Genomic DNA, 19,878 nt, shown 5'->3' with positions numbered 1-19,878 from the left:
GACCACACCCGCTGAAAAGTCGCATCCGTCTAAAATGCAACGGTTAGCGAAGGTGCGCTTGAAGGAACCTCCACTTGCAGCAGCAGCAGCAGCAGCCGGGGGAAACGTGCTTTCGTGCTTTCGTCTCGCGCGTGCGTTTTATCCTCACGTTCCCGCTCAGCTTGGTGAATCTCTCTCTCTCCCTCTCTCTCTCTCCCTCTCTCTCTTTCTCCCTCTCCCCCCTCTCTCACTCTCTTTCGTCTCGCTGAATATTGATCTTCAATCCCGAATTCGCGCAGCAGGTCTCCTTTGCGCCTCTCCATCTCTTCCCTTTTTTGTCTTTCACTCTCACTATTATTCATCGCCCTCTTTGTTCTTTCCTTCAACCCTTTCAATTCAATGTCATTCGGTAATGATAAATGGCGCTGATCCATAAATGACTGCTCTATTAGATAATGATATAAGTATTAGATGAAAAACATATCGATTTTGCATAAACATTTAAACTATTACACTGCACATTTTTGCAACATTTTTTTGCAATATGTACCGTGCGATTTCGTTGGAACTCGTAGTTTCGTATCTCCGAAAGTTGTCTCTGCAGTATTTATCGGGTTGCAATTTACTGTGTTGCTAAAAAATTTTCCGATATATTGAAAACAGAGATATCTTGCTATCGAAATTCCTCGAATCAGCAAACATGGACAAAAACTGCTTGGATGAGATTATCGATTTCATCACAGCAACCGCATTCGAGTGGGAGGATTAATTGAGATCTGATCGACATTCTCATTAGTCCCCCGAATATATTGATTTATTATAGTATAACGAAAACTCAACTCAACCAAAACTCAAAACAAACTTCGAATCGTAAAAATGATTTCAATTAAACAAGTTATTCCGTTCGGCGATTAGGAAAACATTCACATGTGCAGAACGAATGAAGAGAATAATACGTGAAACAATAAGTCGAAGCTGAATCTTTGGTGCTTAAATAATTCGATGCAATAAAAGTGACATTATTTTCAATAGGAAATTATCGTAGAAACTTCTTTAAGAATGGAATTTCCTCCAAAATTATTATCATCGATTTTTATGACATTTCCTTCTTGAATCGCTTAATTAATTGCAGTAATTATAATAACTCACACCGCCCAAGAATAGAAGGGTAGGAAAAGAAGCAATAAGGTTTCTTTCAGCTTTACGTAGGCTCTTCTAGAGCTTTCGAGCATTACAGTGAACATCCTTCGGCCATAGATAAATTGATCGCCGCGCTCGATAAGCAGCACTTTCAAAGAATTCACTCGTTCTTTCTCACTCATTCACTTGACGAGTCATTTCCTTCTGATAGTGACTCTCGCGTTAAAAATTCTTCCACAATCTTGTTTTCCAGGTAACATCGTCCCAGAGCGTTATCAATACTGGGACGTTCCGAATCGTTGACGAAATTCTCTTATTGCGATTACGCTCTATTGTTAATGCAAATTCTTCATTGCCGAGTCCTTTTAATGAGCTTTAGCGAACAATAACTTCGATATTTAATCAGAAGTTTTAATTGAAAATCAAGATATACAACCGTTTATAAATTATATTTGCACTTTAGAAGGTTTCTTTTATAGAAAGAAACTGAAAGAAATGCATGGTCAAGGATTTCAAGATTTCAAGAATGTTAAAATAGTCGTTTATTTAATCCGAGATTTTTTAGCACACCGCAAAGTTCGAGATAGATTCAGGAACTTAAGCTTTACAAAATACTTTCACTATCATAGATTTTCAACCTAGAATTTGAGTTTGAGAATCCAAGAAAAAAAAAGTTTATAAATAAAATAATACAAATCTTTAAAATATAAAAAATTGCATTGCCTATATTTATATATACATTTAATTATGAATTATGAAAGATAGCTATATCGAAATTCTCGGTAATGTGGATCAGACGATAAGACGCCGTATAGTCTGCTAAGAGTGAGGTGCCAAGAGTATAAGCTCATTAAAGTACTCATTCAATTGAGACTTTTTAAACATTCGTCGATAAAGGCAGATGGTCCTCTTACGTGTAATTAATCGTTCACTTACCCGCAGACCAGACCACGTCCACTCGTCAAAGCTATCGGAAGAGATGATGCGTCCGTCGTCTTCCTTCTGCAGCGAGCTGAACGACGCTTGGGTTACCAGTTCCATATCCATCCTAACTTCGTTAGCCGATTTTGGATCATCCATGTCGATGATAGTCACAGCGAGACGGCAATGGCGACGACAGCGAGCTTGTCGTACTCATCATCGCGATGACGGATTCGCGACTGGAGAACGATCGTAACGAATCGCAATTGAAAAGCGAATCACCCCGATGCGTTGAGTTCCGTGATGATCAAGCCAAGCCCAGGCTTTATCGTGATAAGAGAAATGGGCCACTCGAAACCCCCCTGCGACTTTCCTACATTGTCCCCCTCCCCCTCCCTCCCTCCTCCCTCTTCATTCATTCATTCTCTCTCTCTCTCTCTCTCTCTCTCTCTCTCTCTCTCTCTCTCTCGTTCCGATCAACTATAATGCATGCTTCTGATTTTTTTATGCTTAGGAACTTTGTCTAGTATATAGTATAGCATCGATCGTGGGCGATAAAGTGACCCGCGGGAAAGATCGAGAAGCGTTGTCTCATTGTCGGAAATGCCTCGTGAGGTAGGCAAATAAAATGTATTTTTGGATGGAAACACCTTTCTGAAGAACTCACACACACAGAGGACTCACAAAGAAGACCAACCAATACAAATGCCTCGATATTAACGTAGTCAGAAACATCCGCCGCCCGCTGACATTTTAGAGGGAATTCGCATTTCTCGCTAGCGTGAACCGCACGATTCACTCTACGCGTCGAGGAATACCAATATATTTATGCACACACGCTTCAATTGTCTCTTTATAAACGAAATGAATAAATAAGGAGTCGCTCTGTCGAAAGCTTTCGCATTTACTGGCAAGTTGTGTTAGGCACGATTTATCCAAGTGATGTCGAGAATAGCTATCAAGTTGCTTTTGTCTTTGAATGTTTTCAAGGTCAGCTCGATTTCTCCTTGCGTTTAAAAATTGGATTTATCCCGCCTGAAAAGAGGACTTTTAAACTCATATTTGGTGCCACAAAATGCCACCCCGGAAACATAGTCATTGATTGTTGGAAAGGCACGGACCCTTGGAAAATATGCACGTTCAAAGTATCTATTGCAAGAAACAGAGAACAATTACATTTCTGCGCATAAAAAAAATTCCATAAAAACGAACGAGATTTTGTATATTAGAATCCAATACTTTATTCGATCGTATAAAATATCCACAGATGACTACATAGTCATCAGCTTCAAAACTATTAATAAGAACGTCCTGCTCTGGTAGGAAAAAAATTTTAATGCATTTTTTTCTTCGAACAGCAACGTTTTTGCTTACACATTCTTTCTCCAGCAATTATACCACAATTGAATTATCGAACGGATCACGGTAGCGGCTCTCCTGTATGTATTTTTGAGTAATTTCTCGTCTGTGGCTCCCCTTTACTCGTTTTTATAAACGAGGTAGCCGAAATTGATTGAAAAATTAGGATATTTTTGCCAACCGATAATCGGTTCTTGCAAAATTATTCTACTGACAGTATCAATTATTAATATGAATCAAATAAAACGTTTGCAGATTTTTCTACATAGAATATTTGTTAAATTATGGCTTTTATTATTATAATAACTTCTTGTATAAAATTATTTTTTTGACAATAATTTTTAGCCAACTAGGATATTTATATTTAATGAAGATTTTTCAGTTATGCTGATGCCTAACTATTTACAAGCTATTATAGTTTATTGTACTATATGTTACTCTAATTAATTAATTCAAAAGCATAAAAGCCAAACGCAAGATGATAGCAACGTATAATTTTTATATATATAAAACGATGATATAATAATAGATAAACGACTGAGATCACAAGAACAATGTATAAGCGGATGAAATAAATTTATGTGGCGTTTATAAATATCGTATAAAGTAAGATTTATAATTTATAATTTATTTGGATACTGAGAGAGGATGACTTAATTTAAGGTCGAAAAGTTTATCCATTATTATATCATCGTTTTATATATATAAAAATTATACATTGCGTCAACACATCGTTTGGCTTTTATACGGCTGAATTAATTAATTTGATTTGTTTGGAAAGTCATTATATAAAAATTATACGTTACTCTGTTAACATATAGTCTTTTTATAGAGCCTTGCAATAAAGTAAATTAAATTAAATTACATTAAATTAAATTAAAATTTCAAACTGAATTGCTTACGATAGAGAGTAGCTAATTAAGAATATCATTCCAGTATAATAAAACTAATTAAAGTTAAAATTTAAAGAACTTTATTTATTTCGCTCTAAGTTGACGTATATTTCAAGTAACCATATCTGACAAGCCTTCAAATTATTCTTCATCTTTATCCTTGCCGTTTAATTATATGTACATGAATCAAAGATTAGCCAAGTTACGTGATTTCGTTATGATAATGTGACAATCAACAAACCGTAACCTGAAAGTGAAATCTACAAAGAAGTGAAGAAAATATATTTTCAGTGCAGTTATATCACTGCGATTGGAACATTTCGTGCTGATCATCGTGAACGTTTGTCTCTGACTTTCTTTCTCCGACACTTATTCACGCTAAATACATCATTTATCATCTCTTATTGTAAATCGTGTCTTCAACAATGCGATCGCACGTTTGGAAGACTTTACGATCGTAAAGTCTTAAACCTACATGCTTAGTCGATCTACCGTGATCGTCAAGATCGGCTGCTACTAGCTGCAATAATAACAGAGTGACGATTACAGACGTAAATGCTGGTACTTTTCGAATTTTGAAAAGGCCAGAGAATAGGATAGAGATGGCGGATTTGGCGAACGGTAATTGCGGAGATTGGTCGCTAACAATAAGTAGCAACAACAATGGAGAACCGGATGGAAATTAATTGTGGGTAACGAGATTTGGTTCAGCGTATACGATTTTGGCGATCGGACGTAAGCTACGAAATTAACTTTCCGAGCACTGCTAATTGCATCCTGCCCCTTCCGGATCACTTAGCCCCCGTGACCAAATCGAGTGATCTAAACGATCAGTAATGTCTGTACGAGAAAGGACGCCTTCTTAATGGACTCTCTTTAATGGGCCGTCTCGCGATAGAATAAATCGAATGAATATTAATTATCACTCGATTATCATGATTGGATGATTCAACTGAGAGGAATCTCGAGTTAATATTTGTTGATCGCGTTTGCAGGTGTTTTTTTTTTTTATTTATTTCCAGAGAGCATCAAAAAGAGACTTTTAGAGAGAGATTTACCAAATTAATGACCGGATAAGCTTGTTTGAATAGAGAACATGAGTAATGTGCGATAAAGAGTCTGACAAATGCGTATTAAGACTTACATCTCTGCAATTTCTTTGCAGAGATACAAATAAAATTGGAAATGCTTTTCATCTATATAATGTCACATCACGAGTAAGAATGAATTAACACATTAAGCGATTTCAGGAAAGAAGTAAATAAATCAAAGCAATTCTATTATTGAAACGAAATAAATCGAGGTAGCCGAATAAATGAAACGGTGATTGAAAAGTTATGAGAAATGACGATATCTTTTTGATATATCTTCATTGAAGAAAAATCAATTTTAACCCTTTGGTGCCACACTACATGAACGACACACTTAGATATGACATACCTAATCCAATTTGATTGCTTGTAACTTTCGTAAAAATGAATACATCGTAAAGAATTTTTTCAATGAAAACCGTCATTAAGGAACATAGCAGTACCAAGTAAATGTACGTGTCTTTATTTAAAAAAAAGTCACAAGCATTAGAAACACTATAGAAAAAGAAAGTTCGAACATGCCACACCCAGAGTGATACCAAAGGGTTAAATTTGTCTGAAAGCTCATTAAAATGAAATGTCGTGGATGACAAAACGTTCCGCATACCTAAAAAACGGCGGACAACGAATTCTCAATGTTATAATAAATCAATGTTGAGAATATAAGTCAATTTTACTCGTCACGCGACTGAAGCTTACTTTCGATACTCACCTGATCGAAGGTTCCTTCACTTTCAGAACGAAAGGTCAATCGATCGGCAACTTTCGCGGCGAACCGTGGCGCACGGATGCGCGGCTTATACACTATTCTCTTTCTTTCGGTTTATTTTCTTTTCTTCTCGCACAGATACTTTTCACGTAGATACTTTTCAACGCGCGTTACGTTCGGAAGTGCGCGCGAGAAATGAAAGACGAGAGTAGGAGGCCGCTTTCCACCGCCGATGTCACCGCGATCCGCGACGCACGACAGCGGGCTCGACAGGTGTGACGGCGACGTGCGAGCGCGACGTGGGTCGTGTACCCGTGGCTTCTTTCCGATTCGAGTCATGGTGGAGGTCCTCAAGGTCGGCACGCACGCACGCATGCATATTGCGCTTTCCATCGAGAGCCCTGGAGAGTAGTCGAAGGCTCTCTCGGTAGTCTCGGTTCTCAATGACACTTTTTACGACTTCCGTCGCGCCGTCTCAATCGAGGATCAAGATCGATTCCGGACGTTGAATCGGTGAAAATCCACCGGCGATCTCAGACAATTATCGAAGACGCGACAATGTTATAGCAAGTCGCATATACTCGGGAACGTAAAATTACCACCACTCGTAATTCTGATATTAATTAGATTAGTAGTGATTATTCGTGTTAAAAAAAGAATAGAGAAAAATATAATTGAGATGCAAATAAATAAAAATGTCATCAGTTCCAAATTTGGAATATCGTGTTTCACTGTTTGATTCCACAGGAAGATTAGCGTTGGAATAGCTTCTTTTATTTAAGGATCACGTTAAACAATTTTATAGTTCAGATTACGCGAGTGTTGTGTAAAGTAAAATAACATTTCTGCAAACTGAAAATTGAGATCTTTTACTGAAAAATCTAGACTCGAGCGCGCCAAATAATATTCGTACATACATCTATTAATTAAACGACATAGGCATTCGAAGTAATTCGCTAATTCGCCACTTTCGGAAATATAAATAAAAGTAGAGATGCTTGCTGAGAATTCTTTCAGAACTAGGACGAAGTTAGTCATTTTTTTTCTCACAAATAGAGAAAATAGAGATTGATCGATCTTTGAGACGATGCAAATTCGTGCGAAAAATAGTGCCGCGTTTAAGACAATTGTCATAGTGATAGTAATCGTCACAAGATCGTCGCTGAATGTGACTCAACGTTTCTAAACACCTGATGTCAATTTTCACAGTCGTGCGATTTATCATGTAAAAAAAGAAGCAACACTAACCTCGACTATCTGGTGTTAACTGGAGGAGTCTGTTGGCGTCATCATGAGTTTCGCGCTGAATATTGCGCACACACCCGCAACACATATACGTCAGTGACAATAATTAATCATCGAATTGGGTTTAGATACGAATAAAGGTGTTCTTTGTGTTCAACGTCGAAAAAAATTTTTGCCGCACAAGATTTTCTATCATTTAAAATAAAATCTGGTTGGATTCTTCTCATTCTCTGCAAAGATCTCGTAAGCTATGTGCTATATTAAATATTCAATATGATTTTGTAATAATCAACAACTCAAATGCAATAATTTGCATGAAAACATGGTTTAATTAATCGATTGTGCTTCAAATTAGAAATTATCTCTGTCTCCTTTTTAATTGAAAAATGGTAATTTAATTTAAAATTTGTAAAGCGTATTGATATTCACTGCGTGTAAATACTTCGAGAAATTAAATTATTTTCCTCTTCTTTAATTTAAGAAAAAAATATTTTAAATTTTTTCAAATTAAAAGTGCTTAAGGGCGCCAATTTAATTAAGACGTTTAAAAAAAAATTAATACGTATATATAAAATAAGATATGTATGAATTGATAATGGTTTTGCTTAATTAATTTCGAATGTTTGTGTATGTAAAAACACACACACACACACACACACACACACACACACACACACACACACACACAAAACACATCTTTTTTTAGAACATTACTTTTGAATCAGCGTTGCACGCTCCTGATCGTGTATTTATTCGTAAATGATTTAGTCAAGGCTTACCCAATTAAACATATTTGTCACACATTTGTCTTCAATATCAGCATTCCATTCCAGTCTTATCGGGCGCAAAAAACCCGAGGGATATCACAACTATCGCCGTTCTATCGCGTTCAAAGTTTTCCATAAAAGAACGACTCGCGTACCGCTATTGTGACCTGATCAATCAGTATTGTTTATTGGAAACAATGCACACCGTGCACACAGTGCGAAATAAGAGAAAGAAAGAGAGAAAAAAGAGGGAACCATTGCGGCGCGTAAACTCAACTGAGCTATTTTTATTAGCAGCTTAATATATAAGCTACGATAAAAAAAAAAAACTAAATTCTCGCCATGAATCGCGAAAAAGCGCAAACCGTGTCGTGAACACGTTGCTCGAAGCCACGGCTGATTACGTTTGACGGAGGATTTTTGAGATGTCGATTGCGGCTCGTGGAGCTTTATCTCTGCTGTCTTTCGATAAAGTGATAGCAGCTTGCCCGATATCAGTGAATCGCCGCACGAGAATCCCTGTGCCTATAATCGAAATTTTATTTCTCATCTCTCTCGTTCACCGATCGTACCTGCTTAAACGACTGTCGCAAAATTACGGCGACATATCAGTAGCGAGAAATGTTAATTCTTTCGCAGTTTCGCAATACTTTCAAATAATATCAATTCTAAAAATATTATTCAAATGATATCTTTTAAGGAGGGAACGTCACATAAATTCTATAACAAATTGTAGAAATAGAAGAAATAAAAAAATAAAAAATATATATTTCAAATAAATTTCGGATTTATAACGGAATATTTATATAAGTATTTTACGTTGCGCGTGTTACATCATCAACAGTTATATTTTTGTTTTGCTTTACTTGTGATAATAAACAAATAAGATTTAACGGATTATTTTTAGCCGCGATTCATATTTCGACAGAATGAAAACAGAGGAGAGAGAAAGATATTTTAAGATACATTTAAAAACATTGCAAGAAAGATTTATAAAAAAGCACATACAACATTTTTATTAGTCACATAATACATTTATTTACGCTATTTTATACGTTTTTGATTGCAGACATAAAGAAATACGAGCTACCTTCTGCTCATTGATAACAATGACTATGTCAGAGACAGAGTCTTTGCTTGTATTCTCATTAAGCAAGTTTATATTGCTTCTGCATGTCAACCAAATCTTTTATCTATACGCTCACTGGACACTGAAGAATTTATAAATCTACACAGCTCCAATAATTCCATGAGCGAAAGTCTAAAAAAAATCTAACGACGCGAGAGGAAATCACGTGAGATTCCCTAATTATTCCATATAAATCATATTCTAGGTTCTTCTCTCATTAAACTTGTCTCTCCCTTCTCAGTTACTGTACAACGTTTACAACGATTATAGACTGTCTATTCATAGCAAGAATTGTAGTAGAGGAAGAATTGCTCGATGCATGCGTTATAAAGATAACAAATGCTTATTTAATTGTAAGATCATATAAATTATTTACTTATCAAATAAAAGTCACAAACATTTTATAAAGCTGCATATCGTAATGAATAAAGACAACGAATAAACAAAAAATAAAAAAAACCATTGAGTATTTGTCTATAAAGCTGGTAGAAACAATTATTTTGATTGCAGTAATTCTCACCTCGTATCCTATTTACTCAATAGCATTCGAGTTGCAAAAAAAAAAACGGCAAAAAATCTACTTTGAAAAGGTACTTAAAAAAAGCCGTTTCAAGCGTCAACATGCGAATCAATAAACATTTTCGATGTTCAAAAATGATAAAAATGAACATGCATAACTAATCGTTTACATTAGGAAAATATGCGTTGAATATTTGTAACAACTTCTGGAGGCAGCTCAGTGAAAAGCGCATTCCAATCGTTTACAAAATCTCGTTGAACAGACTTGATAAACTCCATAACGAGATTTTGCGTTTCTGTAAAAAGGAAAAATGTAATCTTTATATGCCAAGTCGAAAGATACTTCAAAAAAAAAAAAAAAAAACAATTACTTTCATATATTTTTCAAACAAAAATATGTAAAAATAACATACATGCATTATTCTCAAATTACTTGTCACGAAATTAATACAAGTTAAAAAAAATAAAATCGTATTTTAAATTTTAAAAAATCTCTTGAAAAATTCTTAAAATGTTCATTAAAATGCTATTAATTAAATTTAATTAATTAAATTAAAATCTCACCGACGTCAAGAGCTTTTTCTTCATGTAATATGATAACTGCAACTTTCAACAACGTATGAATGTAAGACTGCAAGAGAGTGACTCCAGCTTGATATAACGTAAGAATACTTTGAAACACGGCTTTATGCTCTAGGAAGTCAGCCTTCAAAGGTAACTGTTCAACGAAAACTGGAAATACTTGTTCAAGTGGCAAATTCGAATAATTTGTGATAATAAGTCGTGCAATTGCCCCAACCACGTTATCACGTGCAGCTGCATCTGTTTCTTTTGCAATAGCACACGATAAAGTTTGAAGAATATTAGGATAATGTCTGTGTAATAATTGTTAAGGAATATCAATAAAAAATGTTTACCCATGATTATTTTCATGAAAATTTGCGAAATAACTATAAAAGAATTGCATTTCTTTATAAGATAAAATTATATAAAATAGTAATTTCTATATATAATTCATATTTTTAATATTTTAATCATAAAAAAAATAATTATAAGAAAATTAAAAATATTTTCCAATATTTGAAAATATCTTTTAATAAATACTAGATCTGTGTAGTATTCAATACAACATATTGTTGAATAACAAATTATTGCCAAATTTGGAAAGATAATTAATGATAGATACTCGATTACATTAGATACTCGATCATTATAAAACAACAAAAGGATACGGATAAACTGCTTCTTTTCCATACAAGGCAAGTTCTCCGATTCCAAAGAAACAATTACTACGAACTTCGCTGCAAGGATCTTGGGCCCCAATTTGTAGAAAAGTCGGTAGCAGTTGTGAAACAAACGCAGCTGTCATGTGTTTAAGCCCGGATAAACATTCAGATATTGTTCCAACAGCAAAAGATCTCTGCGCCTCCGAATTGTCCATTTTCTGTAAGTATTTTACTAAGTTAAAATAAAATAAAAATTGCAATTTTTCAAAAAAATGCGGTATAAAAATCAGTAGTACCAATCTTTTTAAAAAGAAAGGCAACATGGTTTGAAAGTAGAGTGCAAAATCTTCTGCCGAGAGTACTCTTCCCAAATGAGAAAATACAGTCCCCGCGCATTCTATCAGTAATCCGTCTTGTTCTGCTTCGATGTCAATGCCTTCGACCTCTTCCTGATCCTGACACGCTGTTTTGTCTTTGATAAAAATTCTAATTCTAATTTGCGTGTTGATTTATTAATATAACAAACGTAAATAAAATACACGCAATACCTTTCATCACATCCATCACACAATTTACTATGGCTTCTTTATGACCTATGCCGGCGATAACATCTGATTTAACCTGTCTTAAAAGTGTTTGATATGCCTCCAAACCGCAAATGGCAACCGTCGGCTCTTCATCTAATCTTATGAGCTCTGATAATTTCGGAATAAACATGGAGAGAGCCTTCAATAGTGCCTTTTTTCCTTCGTCAGTATTGATTTTCGATAAGTTAATGCAAAACTGTAATAGAGCCTCTATACTCGCTTTCCGTATATCTTCTTGAGGATAATTAATCAATTTAAAAATCTCTTCGAAAGATCTTTCGAGGTATGGCATGAACGCTTCTCTGCAATAATATTTTTAAACACGATTAATCCAGTTATTAATTAAAAACTCGAAAAAAGAAAAGCTTACTCTGTGTGTTCCGCAATCTCCTTCAGCGCCATCACGCTTTCTTCTTTCTCTTCCATATAGGCATTTTCAACACTATAACCGTCGATCTCTTCATCATTATCATCTTCGTTATCGGTGCATTCAATATCTTCTTCTTCATCTTCTCGTTCATTCTCGGTATCGCTAAGATCATCGTAAACTGTAAGAGCGTTAGCTTCGTCGTCCTTAAAATGCATCTGTAATGATAATGTCACATTTGTACCATTTCCATAAGTTTTTCAACTGTCATAATTTGTGCAATAATTACTAAAATTCCATCTGCACTCCGTATACTCATTATCATGTACTCGACGATTTCGGGCAAAGTCACAGCCATTTCTTTCTTCATTATTGTGCTAATAGCGGCGAACAATCCATAAAGAGATTTCCGTAAGTCTGGATCGACCGTATTTCTCAATAGTTTTATTCCAAGATCGAGTGATGTGGCAGCTAATGGGGCGAAGTGTTTCTCACCTATTGACCTGGCTACCACTCCGAGAGTATCTAAAATATTAGAGGTATAAAATATAAAAAACATAATACAGATTGTAATGCAAGTAACTAATTGAATAAAGTGGTTCTCACTAACCTACTGCTTGAACTTGAAGACACATGTTTTCCTCGCTCGGCTCTGTGGTAAGATAATTATTAAGAATATTTATAATTGTTTCGAAATACGGTAACATATGCTCCTCGCTGGCACAAGCAGCAGCCCCTACTGCGCTCAGAGTAAGCTCCTTCACGTGTGGTGATGTATCTGCGTTTAGGATATCGAATAGTCTCTCCATTAATTTGGGCAAGTACGGCAGGATCCTCTCATTCAAGTTTTCACAAAACATTTCGAGAGCGTAGAACATACGGCCGACTGCATGCGGTTCTTTCTTCTCTTGTTTGATGTACGAGCATATTTGGCCGAGATATTCAAACAATACGGGCAGCAACTCAGATGAGTATTGTGATATCTCCGGTTGCAGATGTTCGGAGTATTGTCCTAAGGCGTAAAGCGCGGCGTTGCGCACAACGGGCGAAGGATAGGAGATTCCTTCGCAGATACATCGCAGGAAGAATTCAAGATAGTTTGAACGAATATATTCAGCGCAACCTTCTGCTAAGACAGCTATAACCACATACGATGTCTTTTTTACGTAATCATCTGTGCTTCGGAGTCCAGGTTCGATATGTCGCAACTATGAAATTAATATTTTTTTATTTTAATATAGTTTTCTTAAATTTGATAGGGAGAGAGAATAGACAAAGACACAAAAAAAATATCGATCGATATTACAATTTGTGAATTTAATATACAATTTATGAATTTCGCTCAATAGAGCGAAATGTCAAAGTGTTATACAATATAATTCTATAATAGAAATTTTCTGTAATAATATTTTTGTTTCTAACAGTATAAAGTAAGAAATTCAAGATGTAAAACTATATTATAAAAAAAGCAGATTACATAATTAAATTATAATCAAATTGTATACAATAATATATATTATAATCAATATATCTGATGTAATAAAAAAAAATTCTGAAGCTTACCAAATGTGGAATTAACTTTTCCGGCGGCAAGTGCATCGCGAGCAAGTCTAAAGTTTGAGTAGCGCTTGTTAAAACAGTATTTTCATTATCTGTATTTGAACAATCATCGTCTTCCTCTGGCTTACTCATCATGACTGCGAATAACATATCTGCAAATCTCAAGATTATTGAGTCGTCCTGCTAACATAGGTTAATTATTGAAATAAATCGCTCACCGACGATAGGTTCCACTAATTTGTGCTTTACGAGAGCCTTTTTCTTTAATCTTGCTAGCCAACCGATAAAACTGATCACCCTAACTTTCAGGAGTTCGTCTGTAGATTTATTAGCAATGATCGTAAGGCACATATGGACAAGAGATTTTACATGGGGCGTTATTACAACAATCATATTCTCGCATAATTCGTCCAATAATTCAAAACTTTGGATAGCAAAATTATTATGTTCAGTTTCGGTAAAAGCTTGAATTGTGGTCATTATTAGCGGCATCATTGTAGCATAAGTGTGTAATGTCTGAAATGATATATTTGTCAACAATGATATTTTACAATAATCAACTTTGGGGTGACGAGTGGCTACGCATAGGAGCGACCAACTCGTAATCGGCAGGTCCCGAGTTCGATCCCGACCTTCACCCCATATATCCAGTTTACAAAAGGTTTTCTGAGAGATTACCGCAGTTTTTATAAGAAACTACATGAGTTAATGATTGTAATCTGTTTCGGAAACGGATATATATTATATATAAATAAAAATAACATAAACTAATATATAAAAACATAAATAACTGTAACACTGACGAATGTATATATAAATACAACAAGATTATAAAAGTTTAATAAAAACGCGTACGATACTAACCGTTTCGTCGTGTTTAGCTACAGGAATAAGATGCCGCAATGTTTCCAAAATATAAAAAGCGGCAGGGTTTCCTAAACTCTGAAGACTGCTTAACGTTTGAGCGAGAAGCATCACTAGAGATCTGGCATGCGAGGTATAGGCATCTGGAGTAACGTCTGTCATAATTGATAAAGTATAAAGGCCTAGCTAAAATCAAAGATTTCGCATGATAAAATAATGGACAGATTCTTGAATATCTTCTTTAAATAAATCTCAAAATTAAATGAAATTTTCTTTCTTGGTTCCATATGACTTAGTTGATAATGAACATGATATTAAACATGTATTTAATATCACTTTGAAAAGAAAGTTGATATTAAGTTAAGTTTAATTTTTTGCTTACTTCTTTATTCTCCAACCTTTCATTAGTAATTAACTGTTGCACATAATGTATAATTTCTGGCCAGCTATTTGTAGGTAATTCATGTTTAACAATGACACCTATTAATTGAGCTATGCTATTTCTAACCAAGTTTGCTGATTCATGTTCTAAAGCCTAAAAAAGATGTCACAGATAAGATAAAATTAAAATGTATAATCATAAATGTTATTTAAACTGTAAAATTTCGAGTCCTATCGTGATATTTGTCTTTTGTTTAAAGAATTATTGGCTATGTTTACACCGTGCATTTAGGTTGCGGCCTATATCCCAAATTCGACTTTCAATTATTTAGGCTCCTTAATAATAAAGTAGTAAATTGATAGATGACCTATCTTCTCTATGATCAGGTCTAGTTTTTTCGTGAGCCGACCTAAAATATAGGTCAGGCCGCAAAATAGATCTCTCGGTATAAACATAACCACTTTCTAGAAAGCTTTAAAACTTACATTCATTTATTTCTTTGTTTAAGAAACAATACTTTGATAGATTTATCTAAGAACATGTATACCAGGAAATATAAAATGTATAACGGAAATATTGAGTGAACTTAATGATACGAAATTTTGTAACTTAAATCATCAAATGTATTATAAAAATTTCTCACCTGTAATATAATTTTCTTAAATTCGGTCCGTACAGGTATGGACAATTTTGTCCAGTATTTTCCTTTAGTGTAACGTCTTCTAAGAATGAGAGTCGCATACTGCCGTACCTAAAACAATTTATTCTCTATTTATTATACATTCTTGCTCAAAGTATAAAGAGTGAATCGACTTAATTCTACGAGAAATTACAAACCTCCGGATTCGATGATGTTACGACAAGTTGGCATAAAGCTGGCACACTGTCTGGATTCTGAAGTACTTTCTTGAGTTCTTTAGTTGCCTGAAATTAGACATATTGATCATTATGAAGTATATTGAAATTAGACAAAATCATTTCGAGCAAATTACCGGCTGTTTAATATTGTAACAGATGACAACAATAATAGATAATCAAAACAGAAGAATTAAAGATCACGACGTCAAGATCTGACCAAGAGAATTCTGTAAATCTGTCAGAAGATTTCGCGAGTGTCCAGCGGTGTTACTCCAGTAAAACTGAAAGTGCAGCTAATCGATGGAACGGAAGGAAAACACGTGTTCGCAGTGCTTCAACAGGCTCCGATTTGACAAAGGGAAAACGATGAACATTGAAAATGCACAAACCTCCTGTATCGTAGCACTATCGGACGCGAGCAGGTTTAACAGCAGACGCTCCATTTTTCTTTCTCTCTGTTTTTTTTTCTTGCTTTAGCCGAAAGGTAAAAATTCACTCGAAAGCACGGACGGAAGGTCGACTCGACTGCTGCCCACCGCCACCATTCAGGCCTACGAGGGACCTGTTCGGAGCATCATGATTCAGACTTGTTGGCGACGTCTATGTAGATACTCCCCGCCGTCAGAGGGCTCGTCTCGTCGTCCTTGCTGACGTTACTGACCTATTCATTGTCTTTTTTTTCTCTCTCTTCAAATCGCGGTGATTCCACTGGTCTCAAATGCTGCAAATGGGACACGTGACAATTGACACACAAAAGTTCTTTCACTGAACGATATAACTTAGCTGAAACCATATCAAAACATGCGACTGTAGCTATCAGTAACTATTTTTTATTTTTTTATTTCACATATTTAAATATAATATTTTCTAGAATGTCTAATTTTATCTTTGCTAAGATAATACTTCATAATTATTAATGTAGAATAAATTTGTACATCGTACTATCTAATATGCACTTATTATTATTACCAACGATCGGTTATGTCAATCTTTTAATGAAACATTCGGCCAAAATCCATAAGATTAATTTTCCTTGATAATAGTTTCCTTAATATTGCTGTGTGATTCTATATTGCTTTCTAATAATATTTTTTTCGTTCTATACATTTTTTAAATTCTTTATAATATTACGCGATAGTGCAATTCTTATAAATTAATATTACCTCTGCTTTGTGCAAGAAGTGATATTTTTAAAACTCGAATATTTAAAAAATATATGTATTTTATAAAAAATTATTTTAAATAAATATTTACTAATTACATAGTAAATATTTAATAATTACTAAGGTAATTATTCTTTTATGATGTACTTTTCAACCGTGACAGATCATTGATAAACGCAGCTTCCATAGTTTCTCCCGATCAAATTATACTGCCGTATAGAAATTATTTTAATCGATTTTAATTAATATATAGTATGTAATATACCATCTATATATTGGATACCATATATTATATTATATTTAGTTTGTCTCAATTGGGATATGTTACTTTTTAATATCGATATAATCCTTCTTTATCGTTACGTAATCTGTTTCTCTTTCTGTTTCTGTATCTCTTTCTTTCATATCTAAACATCTGCAATAATCTTTTTTTTATCTAAATGTCCACATACAATAGTATAAAAGGTTAGTTTATCGTTCTGGATCTAATATTCTCGCATATTGTGCACCAGTTTATTATTTTAGAACAAACTCCCTCCTATGGAATGCATCCTCTACTACTCTTCGTTTACTTCTCGTCTTCTTTCTTCGTTCTTTTTTTCCTGTTTTCGCTCTCGTAAACTTCTCGATATAATCCAGTCATCTTAATTTTTTTAGATCAGTTTCAAAAATTCATCCATAAATGCATGCCTGCAATGTGATCACAGTTTAGCTTACATCCTCTCTACTTGAAGTTCAATATGCTACGAGCATTTTGACATGCAAGTGAACTGATAAGCAGCGTCTGTCAGCAGATTATTGACAGACTCGAAGAATCTACAGGGAGAATTTGCAGGATGGCATCGATTGTGTGTATCCACATTAAGTTCTTCTGTTAGAGAACTGCAAAGCTTGCAAGCAGGAAATATGATGACAGCAGCTTCCATAGTTTTTGCCGATCAAATTGAGTTGGATGTATTCTGTTATATTTTTTCGAGGAACTTAATATATCTTCTGCCAATATTCTGCCGACAGCATTGCACGGTAAATTCTGTGTGATCAAATTCAATCTCAAATTCAGTTTCTTTCTATCGACAATATTTATGAATAACGTTTAATTCGTTTTCAGCGAATTAGCTCTGTTCAATATACTATATAGGATAAAATTTATGAAAGGCGTATTAAACTTATCGGTTTACTTGAGATTAAAGTATTTTATGTACAGTTGTCTTGAATACGCGTGTACATGGGGTATCTTTATTCTCCACAACACGAAGCTTGACATGAGTGTCGGTACTTGAGCTATAAGAGAGCAAATCTTGAGACTTACCTTCCTTGACCTCCTTGCACTTCTCATCATTTTTATTACCATTCGTTTAATTTAATACACTGAAAGAACGATTTAGCTGAAGCATCTAAAAATATAGCTAGATATAGATGTGAAAATTTCGTTAGCCCATCAAAATAAATATGTAGAATTCTCAAACTAGTTGCTAAAATGTTTATAATTATCGTATCATGCTTGAGATTTCCACGTAATTATTTTGATAGTTCAACAAAATTATTTTCAAATCTGTATATATAACTAAATTTTTAGATACTTCAGCAAAATCGTTCTTTCCATGTGATTAAATATTGTTCTTGAAAGTTTGCTTGTCAATATGATTTTTCGATCAAAATATAAAAGAAAATATAATTGAGAATTTATCATTTTCGAATTTACACATTAAAATAAAGTAAATTGCTACTAGAAATAGAAATAATTTTACATATAATTATAATGTATCATTATTGTTTTATCTAAAATCTTTAATTTAAATCTTAAATGAGAAAATTATAATTTTTATTTGTTAAATTCTAGCAATTCGGTTTTTAAATTATTAAAGAAGAATTGCTTCTTGAAGATATTTTTCCTATTATCCATATTAATGATATTTAATTAATTAATAAAAAAAAAGACATTTTATTACAATTTTAATTATTAATTTTAAAATTAATTGAATACAGCGAAAAGACAAAGTTGTAAACGTCATCGTTGTTTAATGTGTATTTTTATTTAAGTTTTCGCAAATGTATGAATTTCCTATTTTTGACTGAAAAGAATCAAAATATTTTTTACTATACGCGCAAGGCTTATCTTCTTCCTTGATGGAACATCGTCTCAGCAACACGAACACTAAACACCAAAACGGAGGCTGTCAGCGACGTCGTTGAGCGACTCTTGTTGCACCTCGTGCATGCATTCGTCGTCGGCTTAATGTGCATTCCGCTCGCGACGTTTACTAAAGAAAAATTCCTTTCGTGCTATTTTATTCGATCTCAATAACTAAAGATTTTTTGACGAAATTCAGTCACAAGATCACTTCTTGAAAGTCGAGTGAAAATCGCGATAAAGTTTTATTAAATTGTCTTGTTCTTAGTTCATGCAGTTTTTTGACTGTCGTTTCGTGGAATTTAATATTATGGATAATATAAATATAATGCTTCTCGTAACAATTAACATATAGCTTAAGTAATTAATTCTTTTATAATTAATACGAGAAACATTGAAAAGACAAAACTTTATCACCCAAAAAGCCTTTTCGTTACGAGAAATATTAACAATTTTTTTTCTTTTTCTATTACTTCTCTTATTTTTTCTCGCAAATATTAAAAGACTTGTGCCATTGAGAACATGATCATTAATAGCAATAATAAAGTTGTGTAGTAAATATATTCTACATCAATGATAATTATAAGATTGTTTGTTGGAAGCGAAAGGATTAAGAGTTTACAGTACAGTAACATAGACTATACGTTCATAAATTTATACATTGCATTAGGTGATTTCTTCGTCGTCACAATGCAATATGGCTGAATTAGTATACTTTTAAAACTTAAAGTGAGATAGATATATGTTTGTTGATGTTTGGTTAAGCAAGAAAGTTCTAGTACAGTCTAGAATCCTCCCTCTCTACAAAGTTTGACCACGAGCAATTTTGTTAAAAATTTGCTATCTCATTCTACCTTATACTACTTTATTCATTCCAACTTATTAAAGTTGACAAAAACAATAGTAGGTCAATCAAATGTTTATCATCTCATTATGGCCAGGCTCTGTCGTAGGGTCTACTAATGTAAGAACAAAAAACAAACCTATG

At 34.1% G+C, this 19,878-nt stretch overlaps 2 protein-coding genes across 6 annotated transcripts in view; both read right to left on the bottom strand.

The window, feature by feature from the left end:
- LOC108748031 (adenylate cyclase type 2-like) overlaps positions 1 to 6,612 on the bottom strand; it is an 18,146-nt gene extending 11,534 nt beyond the window's left edge. For 2 of the 4 annotated variants that reach the window (XM_018485984.1, XM_018485988.1), the window contains exon 1: positions 2,056 to 2,348. In XM_018485984.1, coding sequence (XP_018341486.1) covers positions 2,056 to 2,199 — 144 coding nt within the window. In that variant the 5' untranslated portion in view covers positions 2,200 to 2,348. Of the gene's footprint in view, positions 1 to 2,055; positions 2,349 to 6,095 lie in introns of those variants that run through there. The other 2 variants (XM_018485983.1, XM_018485987.1) reach the window with 2 other exon arrangements.
- Positions 6,613 to 9,152: 2,540 nt separating this feature from the next.
- Positions 9,153 to 16,350, bottom strand: LOC108748088 (importin-4-like). Of its 2 annotated transcripts, none has more exons than XR_001939291.1 (16): positions 15,986 to 16,350; positions 15,576 to 15,662; positions 15,382 to 15,489; positions 14,739 to 14,891; positions 14,357 to 14,542; positions 13,711 to 14,008; positions 13,496 to 13,644; positions 12,543 to 13,140; positions 12,222 to 12,457; positions 11,936 to 12,150; positions 11,527 to 11,867; positions 11,275 to 11,450; positions 10,985 to 11,196; positions 10,317 to 10,627; positions 9,754 to 10,048; positions 9,153 to 9,315 (listed from the first exon to the last, which is right to left on the bottom strand). XR_001939291.1 is itself a non-coding variant. In XM_018486089.1 (16 exons), the coding sequence occupies exons 2-16, from the start codon at positions 16,037 to 16,039 to the stop codon at positions 9,924 to 9,926; spliced, it is 3,249 nt and encodes a 1,082-aa protein (XP_018341591.1). In that variant the 5' UTR covers positions 16,040 to 16,158; positions 16,258 to 16,350; the 3' UTR covers positions 9,153 to 9,923. The 2 variants fall into 2 exon arrangements, 1 of the variants encoding a protein (XP_018341591.1); XM_018486089.1 differs by having other exon boundaries at positions 9,153 to 10,048; positions 15,986 to 16,158; positions 16,258 to 16,350.
- Between the last annotated feature and the right edge of the window lie 3,528 nt (positions 16,351 to 19,878).

The sequence above is a fragment of the Trachymyrmex septentrionalis genome, unplaced genomic scaffold (genome assembly GCF_001594115.1).
Source record: "Trachymyrmex septentrionalis isolate Tsep2-gDNA-1 unplaced genomic scaffold, Tsep1.0 scaffold21, whole genome shotgun sequence".
Taxonomy (NCBI): domain Eukaryota; kingdom Metazoa; phylum Arthropoda; class Insecta; order Hymenoptera; family Formicidae; genus Trachymyrmex; species Trachymyrmex septentrionalis.
The sequence above is the reverse complement of the archived record's forward strand: the minus strand, read 5'-3'. Positions and strand labels throughout refer to the sequence as shown.